Source organism: Eschrichtius robustus, chromosome 16 (assembly GCF_028021215.1).
Source record: "Eschrichtius robustus isolate mEscRob2 chromosome 16, mEscRob2.pri, whole genome shotgun sequence".
Taxonomy (NCBI): Eukaryota; Metazoa; Chordata; class Mammalia; order Artiodactyla; family Eschrichtiidae; genus Eschrichtius; species Eschrichtius robustus.
Genome location: NC_090839.1, coordinates 25,085,807 through 25,098,010, shown reverse-complemented (window position 1 = coordinate 25,098,010; position 12,204 = coordinate 25,085,807). Strand labels below are relative to the sequence as shown.

General features: G+C 37.4%; 1 protein-coding gene across 3 annotated transcripts in view; it reads left to right on the top strand.

Moving 5' to 3' along the window:
• Positions 1-12,204, top strand: part of ITCH (itchy E3 ubiquitin protein ligase) — a 127,054-nt gene that overhangs the window by 71,058 nt on the left and 43,792 nt on the right. For all 3 annotated transcript variants that reach the window (XM_068525211.1, XM_068525210.1, XM_068525212.1), the window contains 3 exons: positions 7,580-7,737; positions 9,230-9,419; positions 10,722-10,817. In XM_068525211.1, coding sequence (XP_068381312.1) covers positions 7,580-7,737; positions 9,230-9,419; positions 10,722-10,817 — 444 coding nt within the window. The remainder of the gene's footprint in view (positions 1-7,579; positions 7,738-9,229; positions 9,420-10,721; positions 10,818-12,204) is intronic.

Below are 12,204 nucleotides of genomic sequence, written 5' to 3'. Positions count from 1 at the left end.
ACCAAGATTATTGGTGCCTGGCGTTCAAGATTTTGTTTTTGGATGTACCTTCTTGACTGTTAATCTTTGATTTGATATTGTGACCTTATTATATTAGCATCTTGGTTCTCCATGTTTCGATCAGGTACATATGTATAGTGAGATAAGCAGGGGTTTATAAGACTGAAGCAAAGAACAAAGCCTTAGTAGCACTAATTCGTAGCTAATTGCTTTTCACATATAATGGTGGTGATAAGTTCACACTGGCAATTCTATACAGTATATAGGTTTCCATATTGGTTTTCAAAATTCATCTCAGATTTTAGCTCCACAACCACTCATTAAAGGAACTAAAGTTAACCACCAGTGCTATTTTAGTGTCACCATGTTTCTCAAGCTTCAGAGTACATTAGAATCACCTGGAAGACTTGTTCAACAACAGATTGCCCAGTCACAGATTGCCAAGCCTTGTGTCCTCTTCCCAAATTGTTACATCTAGGATGGGGCCCAAGATTTGCATTTCTAACAAGTTTCTGGGCGATACTGATAGACTAGGTCCTACACTTTGAGAACCACTATTCGTGAGACATACAGGTATTTCTTAGATTTCAACAAACTATTATGGGAAATCTTTCAGTTATGTAACAAAGTCTATTTCTTGAAAATCTAGGCTCGCACAGCTTGCCAGAAATGTCACTCGATCTTAATCTCATCCTCTTTTACTTCAGAGCTGGTTTGAATCCTGTTTCTTTTTTGAACTGCTTTTACTTGTATTTGTTAGAAAATGATACATGATTTTTAAAATGTGAAACAGTCTATAAAATGTGTAAAAACTTCATGGAAGAAATGGCATTTGACCTAAGACCATTAAGCATAGTTATAATTTGGATATGCATGTCTTGAGGGAATTGGATGAAGGAGTTATAGGTGGAAAGAAGAAAAACAGTCATGGAGGTGGGGAAGAATATAGGGGTTTTATTGGAAATCTTTAGCCTCAGTATTTGGCTGAAAATAGAGTAATTGAAAGTGGGAAATGGCAGGTGGTGAATTTGAAAGTAGAATCAATCAGTATTTATTGCCTCTTACTATGTGTCAGGCAGTATGATGAACATGTTTCCTGTTATTTCAGTTAATCCTTAAATATTTTTATGAGGTAGGTATCATTTTTACAGGTTATGAGAAAACTGAGGCTCAGAAAGGGAAAGAAACTTGCCAGTTAATAGTGTAAATGGCACAGTTGAACCTGGGACTGCCTTACCTTCAGAGCCTGAGTGTGTTTTACTGTTGCCTAAAGTGAAATGCTTTTTTTGCCCCCCGTGTAAGTGCTTATCCCTCAATAAATGTTATTTTTAGTACTGCAGAGGTTGGAGCCAGATGGAGATTTTGGTTTGCAAGTATAGGCTTCTAGAATCTTTTTCTCTGGAGAGGAATGTCTTTTAAAATATTTGAACAGAGCATTGGTATGATCAAAACACCATAAGAAAAATTATTTGACAGTCATGTGTAGTTTGGATTGTATGGTGGTGGTGAAGGTGGGAAGACCTATGTGGGAACTTATTACAGTAATCCACTGAGAGATAATGAGGGTTGGAACTGGAGCAGTGGTGGTAGAAGAGAGAGAGAAAACGTGCCAGTGAAATCAGTGGGACTTAGGCATTGAGTGTCAGGAGGCACAGGAGAGAAGAAAAGTCAAATTGCCTGTGAGGGTAGCAGAGTCACCCATAGAACTAGAACATAGGAGGAAGAGTAGCTTTAGCATTGGAGAGTTATTCTAGATCTCCTGCATTTAGCTGATAATTTGGTACCAGGGGATGAGAATGAGACAAAGATTCGAGTTTCTGATTTGGAATTACTTTAAAGATGATCTTTGAAATAATGGAATTTGCGACCCTAGGCGAAAATTTGTGGAGAATGAAAAGTAAGACAAGAACAGAACCATAGGGACCTATATTTAGTAAAGTGGAGAAGAGGACAAACCAAAGAAGGAGTGGTTAGTAGTGGGGAGTACAAGATTAGAAAAGCAGTGTCACAGAAATTAAGAGAAAAATGTTTTTAAAAGATGGTGTATTATTTAACATTATCAAACATTATCAAATACTGCAGGAGAGAATGAGATCTTAGCCTAATCAAGCCAGGGAAAACTGGCTGTATGGAAAAAGAAAAATCAGGTTAGAGCTTTAGCTCATCCCCAAATGAAGGTAGATTCTAGGTTTTTTAAACTGATTTTTAAAAATGAAACTATAAAACCTTTAGGAGAAAATATCTCTGAATACATTTAATTATGTAGAAATATAAAACTCTTGTATGTTCAAACATATAAAAGCAAATGACCACTATTTAACCAATGTGAAATTAGTACCCTCGGATTGTAAAAAGCTCTCACAAATAATGAGGAAAAACTATTCCTTTATAATAGAAAAATGTACAAAAGACAGACATATACAGTGCATGGAAGAGGAAACTCAGATGGCCTATAAATGAAATACTGTTGAACATTCATGTTTTTATTTACCAAATTGGCAAAGATTTAAAAGTATATAAATAGGGGCTTCCCTGGTGGCGCAGTGGTTAAGAATCCGCATGCCAACGCAGGGGACACGGGTTCAAGCCCTGGTCCAGGAAGATCCAACATGCCACGGAGCATCTAAGCCTGTGCACCACAACTACTGAGCCTGCGCTCTAGAGCCCGCGAGCCACAACTACTGAGCCTGCGTGCCACAATTACTGAAGCCCACGTGCCTAGAGCCCATGCTTTGCAACAAGAGAAGCCGCTGCATTGAGAAGCCCGCACACTGCAGCGAAGAGTAGCCCCCTCTCGCTCCAACTAGAGAAAGCCCGCGCACAGCAATGAAGACCCAACGCAGCCAGAAAGGAAGGGCGGGAGGGAGGGAGGAAGGCGCAATGGGATAATATATTAAAAATGTTAAAAGTATATAAATACTTTATGGTGAAATGGGCATTTTCATATCTATCTGGTGGAGAACAGATCAGTTATTACCTTTAAAAATATTTTTTTCTTAAATTAGCAATCAATATTTCAGTTTAAAATATTTGCCTACTTTGACCCAGCTAGTCTATTCTGGCAGTCTACCTGAAGGAAATAGAAAATGTCACTCCCTTCCCTAAAAAAAGATTAGATTATGGTATGTCCATAAGATAGAGTATTCTACAGTCATTAGAAATGTTTTTGGATAATTTGGGTGAAATGCCCAGTATATAATGAATAATAAAGAAACAAAAACTCACCCAGGATATGAAACATTGTGTGATCACATACATTGTATGATCAGTCATAGCCAATGCAAAAGGACGGACAAGAGATTATCTCTTAATGGTAATAATCTCTAGAATGTACGATTGAAGGTAATTTTTATTTTATAATTAGAAATTACTTTTTATTTTGAAAATGTCTTAAAAATTAAAATGCACTAAATACATTAATTGCATAAATACCAAGAATTACAGTGAAGGAAAGGAGAATGAGGACAGCTAGAAGAGTAATTAAGATTGAGGAAGTGTTTAATTATACTTGTGACTGAGAGGAACAATCTAGAAGAAGGAAGATGATGGAAGAGAGAAGAAAGGTGTTAAATGATGGTGAAAAGTCCTAGAGCATATTATTTGTGTCCTGAAATCAAAGACCCACAAGACAAATTAGCCTTGAAGAAGTGAAGATAGATTTTCTTTTCCCCAGAGGTGGGAAACAAACAGATGAAGATGATTAGTGGCATAGAGAAATTTTAAAATAGAGAAAAAAGAAGGATAGCTGATAATCATCATTTTAGGGAAGAGGTAGAGTCAGGGTCATCTGCAAATTGGGATTAGGTATTTGAGGAGATGGGAAAAGTTTTCAGTGAGCAATGGGAATGTGGCCAGGAGTAGATTAGAGATGTAGAAAATGATTGATTTTCAGGCAGTATGGATAGCCCAGTTGAAGTTGTTGAATAATGTGAACTGAAGTCCATGTTGCCTCAGTCTTTTTGAAGTGATCAAGCTTTTAAGAAAGTGAAGTTTGTCAGAATAGAAAGATATAGACACTGTAGAATGGACTTGAGGACACGGGGAGAGGGAAGGGTAAGCTGGGACAAAGTGAGAGAGTGGCATGGACATATATACACTACCAAATGTAAAATAGATAGCTAGTGGGAAGCAGCCGCATAGCACAGGGAGATCAGCTCGGTGTTTGTGACCACCTAGAGGGGTGGGATAGGGAGGGAGACGCAAGAGGGAAGAGATATTGGGATATATGTATATGTATAAATGATTCACTTTGTTATAAAGCAGAAACTAACACACCATTGTAAAGCAATTATATTCCAATACAGATGTTTTAAAAAAAAAAAAGAAAATACACTAAAGGATTCTGCCATCTTAAAAAAAAAAAAAGATATAGACTAGAGAAGCCTAATATTAACATTTTCTGTCTTTTGCTTGGGTCTGTGTAACTGTATAGGACCTAGCAAAAGCTCTTTGTCCTTGCAAATTACTGTTAAACTTTTTATTACTGTTAATTTTAATACCACCACACTAATCTCATTGAACCTGTGGTGTAGGTTGTCATAGTCACCTGTCATTTCTAATTCTTCAGCTTCTGGGAGACTTGAGATTTGATTTGTTTTTGTTTGGTTGGTTTTTTGTTTTTATTTATTTATAAGTACTTTTTAAAAAAATTAATTAATTTATTTATTTTTGGCTGTGTTGGGTCTTCGCTTCTGTGCAAGGGCTTTCTCTAGTTGTGGCAAGTGGGGGCCACTCTTCATCGCGGTGCGCGGGCCGCTCACTATCGCAGCCTCTCTTGTTGTGGAGCACAGGCTCCAGACGCGCAGGCTCAGCAGTTGTGGCTCACGGGCCCAGTCGCTCCGCGGCATGTGGGATCTTCCCAGACCAGGGCTCGAACCTGTGTCCCCTGCATTGGCAGGTGGACTCCCAACCACTGCGCCACCAGGGAAGCCCCGGTTTTTTTGTCTTTTAATATTTATTTTTTGGCTGCATCAGGTCTTAGTTGTGGCGTGCAGGATCTTTTGTTGCAGCGCCTAGGCTCTTCGTTGCAGTGCGTCGGCTTCTCTCTAGTTGTGGCACGTGGGCTTAGTTGCCCTGCTGCATGTGGGAATCTTAGTTCCCCTACCAGGGATCGAACCAGTGTCCCCTGCATTGCAAGACAGATTCTTAACCGCTGGATCACCAGGGAAGTCCCTGTTTTTGTTTTTTTAAACAGGAAAAAAGTACTCACTTAGGCAGCACAAAAAAAGAATTTTTGTCTTGTGAGTCATTGGAAATGAGAACCTCAGGACTTTCCTTACCAGGCCCAGCATAAGATTTATTAGGACCTTTTGTAGAACTATCTGCCCCTTTAATTTGGTACTTTACCTGGTTTATTTACCCTAGTAATACACATGTAATTTCTCAACTGGAACATTGTCCAGCGTTACTTGTTGACCCCGGAGAACAGTAGTGGGAAAAGTAAATGAAGGACTAGTTGTAGTGAAAAGATTGCTTGGGGGTGGCGAGTATTGGGCAATAGTGAATTAAGGTTCTTGGAAAAGTAGCCTATGACGGAGCCCAGGTGAGAATTGAAGAGAACTGATGGACTGTGAAGATAGGGGATTAAAGTCATGATGAGACTGAATAAAAGATACAGTAGGAGGCAAGTAGAAGGAATAGAAGGTTGTAGGAGTTTAAGCGTTCAAGGTCTAGGAGGAGGAGCGATTCTAAGTATCAAGAAAATTTAAGGAATCATAGTACACAGCTTGTCAGATAATTATGTTGAGAAATTGAGGTCAAAATACTAGAAGGGTGAGCAGCATGGATGTTAAAATCTCCAAAATATTAATCTTCAACAACAGAACATAACATTTTTGGAATCCAGTTTCTGCTGTACTTGTGTTTGTCATAGCAGATTTACCTCATGCCCTGAATGTTCCCCCTCCCTCACATATCCCTAAAACGTGACCAGCAGTGGAAGTGTAATTTAGTTGAACATTATAGCTGAGAAGGTTTTAAGGAATCATTTAATCCAGGTAAATGCACTTTTGAGGTACAGAGAGATTAAATAACTTTTCTTTGGTCATGTAACTTGTCAGTAGCAGAGTTGGAGCTTGAAACCTCAATTTCCCTTTTTTGGTCCATTCTACCAGTTGTTTGTCTTTTTAAAAGCATCAAGAATCTTTTTTTCAAACTAATTAATCACCTCTTAAAATAGTATAGAGAGGCAATACGCAGTCTCAAAGAGGTATATGACTCAAAAGGGGGTATATGACTCATCACCTAGGGGAAGGGGAGCAGTGTCAAAGCTGACTCTTGCTGCATTTCGTTCATATTCTGGGGTTGCTTGGTCTTCTTGCAGGTGGTCAGCACTAACCAGGTGCTGACTGCCTGTTACTGAGCTTTTCCATTTATTCAGAATAAGCATTTGAGGAACCCCCTAAAGCAGTATTTGTCATGCCCTGCTCTTCACACATCATCTGGAGATCTTGTTAAAATGCTCTTTCTGATATAGGGGGTTGGGAGTGGAGTCCAAGATTGTGCATTTCTAACAAGCTCCTGTGTATTGTGCTTGCTTCTGGTCCAAATACCACACTTTGACTTCTGGGAAACATAGTATGAAAATGATTTAATGGTACTGCCTCTATTTTAGTTTCTTGAATCTATCAGATTTTATTTAGGCTTGTTGTGAGGTCCAGGAGTATAGATTAATACTGAGTAGTGGTTTCCAGTTACCAGGTAGTAGATACCAGGGCTTTAGCCGAGGCATCTCCAAACTAGCTAACTCATGCTTTGCTTTCTATTTCTAGTCAATGACTAGCATCTCCAAACTAGCTAACTCATGCTTTGCTTTCTATTTCTAGTCAATGACTAGCATCTCCAAACTAGCTAACTCATGCTTTGCTTTCTATTTCTAGTCAATGACTAGATTCCCCTGGGAAAAGGAATCACCTGTGTTTAACAGTAATAGTAACTTTGTATCTGACATTCCTGTTAGTGTTCTTCCCCTTTTCTCTCCAATTGATGTCATTGCTTTGAAGACATGATAGTTCCTTTAAAAAAAAGTCTGTGGGCACCTCTCTTCTAGATCACTTACCTTGAACATTTTGTATACCATCTGCTGAGATGGAGGGAGAGCACCTATCCCTGGGAAATAAGTGTACTTCTTTCTCCTATTGTGGAACAGTCAGCTTTGCGCCATACCTAAATAATATTAAGAGCCAGTGGAAACGAAGAAAATGATGATTAAGTTATCTGTGCTTATGATAAGATAGTGCCTTTTCTAAGGCATTTGGAATTTTGAGAATTTGACTCCATTTCTACTTATACAGGGCCTCTGAAGAGTTATTTGAAATCTGAGCCAGCACACCTAATAGTTCTGATTGGTCCCCTAAATACTTCTGTGCCGTTGAGTAACCCCTCACATATTTCTACATGGGCTCTGAGGAGCTATATGTAAGACTACCATAAGAGCTGTTTATGTATTTGATAAGGCTGGCCAGAAATTAGGAAGGTTTTCTCAGCCTCCTAAAACTTTAAGTTTTGGTCTTCCTGTTGTTTTTTTTGTTAAATTCAAAGAGCATTCTTTTTCCCTTCCGTTCCCGGCCGTCTTACCCAGAGTGAACACAAATGGATCAGACCACCCTGAGGATGCAGGGTCTGGTGAAAATAGGAGGGTCAATGGGAATAATTCTCCATCACTCTCAAATGGCGGTTTTAAACCTTCTAGGCCTCCAAGACCTTCACGACCACCTCCACCTACCCCACGTAGACCAGGTGTGTATCCTAGACATACACTAGGGATGTAGGTCTCAGTACTGTGATTATAAAATTCTTTTTGGGAATTGATCTTCAGGTAAGTGTCAAGAGACCCTTTTAGGTTGGTTTTCTAGCTGAATTTTTACATTTAAGATTTTGGCCAAGAATGATCTTTCTATAGTTAATCAAGATGTGCCTGTTCCCTAAGTTTTTCTGCCAGGTGTGAAGTTATTGAGGCAGGTGCTCTACTGAGAATGAAAATCACATGTGTGCTGGGAGTTCGCTGATGGCCTAGTAGTTAGGATTCTGGGCTTTCACTGCCATGGCCCGGATTCAGGGAACTGAGATCCTATAAGCTGCACAGTGCAGCAAAAAAAAAAAGGGAAATCACATGTGTACTATAAAAGGTAGAGGCAATACAGGTAAGATTGCAACTTTCTGTCAGGGTTTGTAACTGTGGACATAAGCATTTCATAGAGTCAAGGATCTGGTCAAGGATATATCTCATTAAATCCTTTAAAAAGACAATCAGTAAATAGCAAATAACCCAACAATGCTAAATGATATTCAGATTTTAAAGCAAAAATCACACAAGTAAACATTTTGTATAGTAAAAATATAAACATTTACAGTTAGAATATTTATTTTTCCTGATTAGCCAGAACAAATCTTTTAATCTCTTTTTACTTTCCTCTGTTAGTATGTGAACAGGAAATGTAAAATAATCCAAATATTATTAGAAAAGTAAATTGGTTGTCCACAGATCATTTTATTAAATTACATTGTGTTTAAATATATATCTTCCCCCTTTTTTTCTGTAGATAATTGTGTTCATAGTATATTCCCTGTCTTTAAGATCATATACTACTTTGTCATAATGTTAGTGACTGCCTCCAGGAATTGTTTTGTCAAGTATTTCTTGAAGATGTAATATGTACTCAAGCAATAATATTCTTTCTTTTTTTTTTTTTTTGGCCACACTTCGAGGCTTGCAGGATCTTAGTTCCCCAACCAGGGACCGAACCCAGGCTCTTGGCAGTGAAAGCGTGGAGTGCTAACCATTGGACTGCCAGGGAATTCCCGCAGTGATATTCTTAAAAATAGTTATCAGTCAGATCTTCCATATTATAGGTAACGCCAAAAATTAGTCTCGGATCTGTAGGCGTTCATAGGAAAGACAGTTTTAAGGATCTGGAAGATTACTAAATGAACTTATACGAAGGGATACCAAAACTTTTCTGTTCTAAAAGTTATTTCCTGTGGCATCAAGAAATCAGCATCTATATGTGCTTTGTAATTAATAATGAGACATGGAGTAAATGGAACCTTAAAAGTTGTAAACAAGCCTGTTAAGTGGGACCATTGGCTATTTCCCATTATTAAGTAATTTTCATCTGCGTGTCCATATCTTAAATTTTATATTTATCATCTACCTTTTTATTTAAGTTAAAATTCTCTCCTGAATTTAGATTTCTGAAAATTGTTTTTCTGTTTTCCTCAAATCTTAAAGCATCTGTCAATGGCTCACCATCTGCCACTTCTGAAAGTGATGGCTCTAGTACAGGCTCTCTGCCACCAACGAATACAAATTCAAATACATCTGAAGGAGCAACTTCTGGATTAATAATTCCTCTTACTATATCTGGAGGTTCAGGCCCTAGGCCATTAAATCCTGTACCTCAAGCTCCCCTCCCACCCGGGTGAGTAATTGCTTTTGGTTAACATGTTTTCTTTAGACTTCTGCATATACTTATTAATAAGGGAAATAGTACTGAACTCCATTCTTTAAAAAACTGTCTTATAACTCTGTGTATGTGTGTGTGTTAAGGGAGGTCTAGAGTCAAACTGAACAAAAAAGCTTTGCCACATTTGAAATTTCTCCCTCATTTCCAGAGCAAAGTGGAAGAAAAAAAATTTGTTTTTATTGAAGGACTCTGAGCCATAGAAAGTTCACCAAGACCAAATAATAAAATAATCGCCTAATTCAGATTGTCTTTTCTTTTGAAGGGGGGAAAATCACTTAATTTTTTTACCATTATAAAGTCATAGCTGAGTTGTTAATAATTTAGGAAGCTGAGAGGATTACAACTCAATCCCATGTAAATCTCTACTGATTATTTTTTAAATTAATAATACTCTGATAGTTATACACACACACACACACACACACACACACGCACACACACAACACATACATATTGTGGCATTCAAATTAATCCAGAGCTCAGAATGCTAAATAAAAATTAATTGACTAAGTGATAAATTAAAAAACTCTCATGATGAGGAGTGTAATTGCTAAAGAGACTGTATTATGTGGGTAGTTAGGCCATTTTCCTTTTCGAAAGCCTACATGGGAAGCCAGATTAGAAAGTTGTTTGTGCAAGGGATTAGAAGTGATTGGTTCTTCTAAACTTTGTTGGTTTATTCCAACAGAGTGGGTGCTCTTAGAAGTGACTGGTTCTTCTAAACTCTGTTGGTTTATTCCTGTCTTTTTTACTTTGGGGATAAACCTACCAAGGAGACTGGAATACTCATATTGCCTTTGTCCTTGGTACTGTGCAGGAGCACATCTGAAAAAGTCTTATTCTTTGATTTCAGCTTTTCTAGTACCAGAACTGCCCTTTGCCCTTCAGTTAACAGCTCAGTCTTTCGTCAGATTTCATAACAATAATTACAGTTTTCTTTTCCACTCAAGTCCTATGACCCTGATCAGATTGAGACAGTTTTTGTATCCTGAATGCATTGCTTCAAGCCTCTTTAGAAATATAAGACATCTCCTAGAGCAGATACTTCTGCAGGAGAAATCTCATCCACTGTGTCACCCTCAGTATAACATTTCTTGACTTTATTCCTAAATTCTTTTGGTATCTGCTTTATATACTGACATGCTTACTTGTCTCAGCTCTGTAATATCGTCATATAAGAGAAGAAGACAAAGACAGGATTAAAAAACCAGGCTATTCATACATGTAGCATATGAGCTTTTTAATTTTATGTTTAAGTTGGGAGCAGAGAGTGGACCAGCATGGACGAGTTTACTATGTAGATCATATTGAAAAAAGAACAACGTGGGATAGACCAGAACCTCTACCTCCTGGGTAAGTGTCTGTATTGAAGAAGAAAAAAAGTATTTATTCAGAACTATAGATTATGTCTATACAGAAATCTTCCCTACCTTCCTACTTTTCCTCTTCTGTCGATCTTGTCCCTCTCTACTTTGTTTTATGATAGGTGCAGACTAAAAAGAAGAGTCAGGGAGTTGATTGACCATGATGAATGACTTTTATTTTCACTCATTTCTGACCTAAAGAAAGATTCCGTTTCCTTTGTGAACTTTTACCTGGCTCAAACTGCAGGATTTTAAGATTAGCTTTTATTTTTTAACTATATAAGAATTATAGCCCCTATCCTATATATGGTAAAGTTCTTATTATAAAAAACTAATATATAATAGTGAAGTCATTGCAAGATAGTTGGGGAAATATTAATATATTAATAATAATAAAATGAGGATATATTAATAGATGGTGTTAAGCATTTAACATTTGTATTATACAAAATAATTGGAATAAAAAATATTTGAGGGAAGTCAGTAGCAAATATGGGGAAATACTTAATCTCGCTAGTAATCTTAAATACACACCTAAAAAGTACAGTGTTGGTGAGACTGTAGAGGAACTTTACCTCATAACATTGCTATTGGTAATATATATTAGTTACAACCCTCACAGAAAGTATATATAACCATAATAATACCCATACCCTTAGTAACACTTTCCAGGAAATTTATCCTAAAGAAATAATGCAAAGGAAGAAAAAAATTTTTGATATATAAATGGTATTTATTATTTTACTACAGTTGGCGCTCCAATATTGGAGGGGAAATATTGGGGGAAAAATTCCAAGATGTTTCAAAAGACAAAACTTGAATTTCCCGAGCCCTGGCAGCTATTTACATAACATTGTATTGACAGCTATTTACGTAGCATTTACATTGTATTAGGTATTATAAGTAATCTAGAGGTGATTAAAGTCTACTGGACAATGTGCCTGGTTATATGCAAATACTATGCCATTTTATATGAGGGACTTGAGTATCTGAGGAGTGTTTTGGAACCAATTCTGTATTTATAATATTAGACTAGTAGGCATAACCCTAAATAATCAACCAGGTAGACATCACCAAGTTATTTTATCAACATTTACTTGATACGTTATGTACCCATTTGAAATGATAAATAAGATAGTTGTATTCTTGTGAAAAAGTGCTTTTTCTGACATCTGTGAAAAGCACCCTCTCTCCCCCCCCTTCTGTGTGTGTGTGTGTGTGTGTGTGTGTGTGTGTGTGTGTGTGTGTATGTTTCTGCCCCTATTAGGATTGCAACAGTCAAAAGAACATTTGAAAGAAAGAAAATGAGAGGTTTTGTCTTAATGACTGTTTGAGACTTAATCAGTAAGATACATTTTGTTTTAAAAACCTGACTG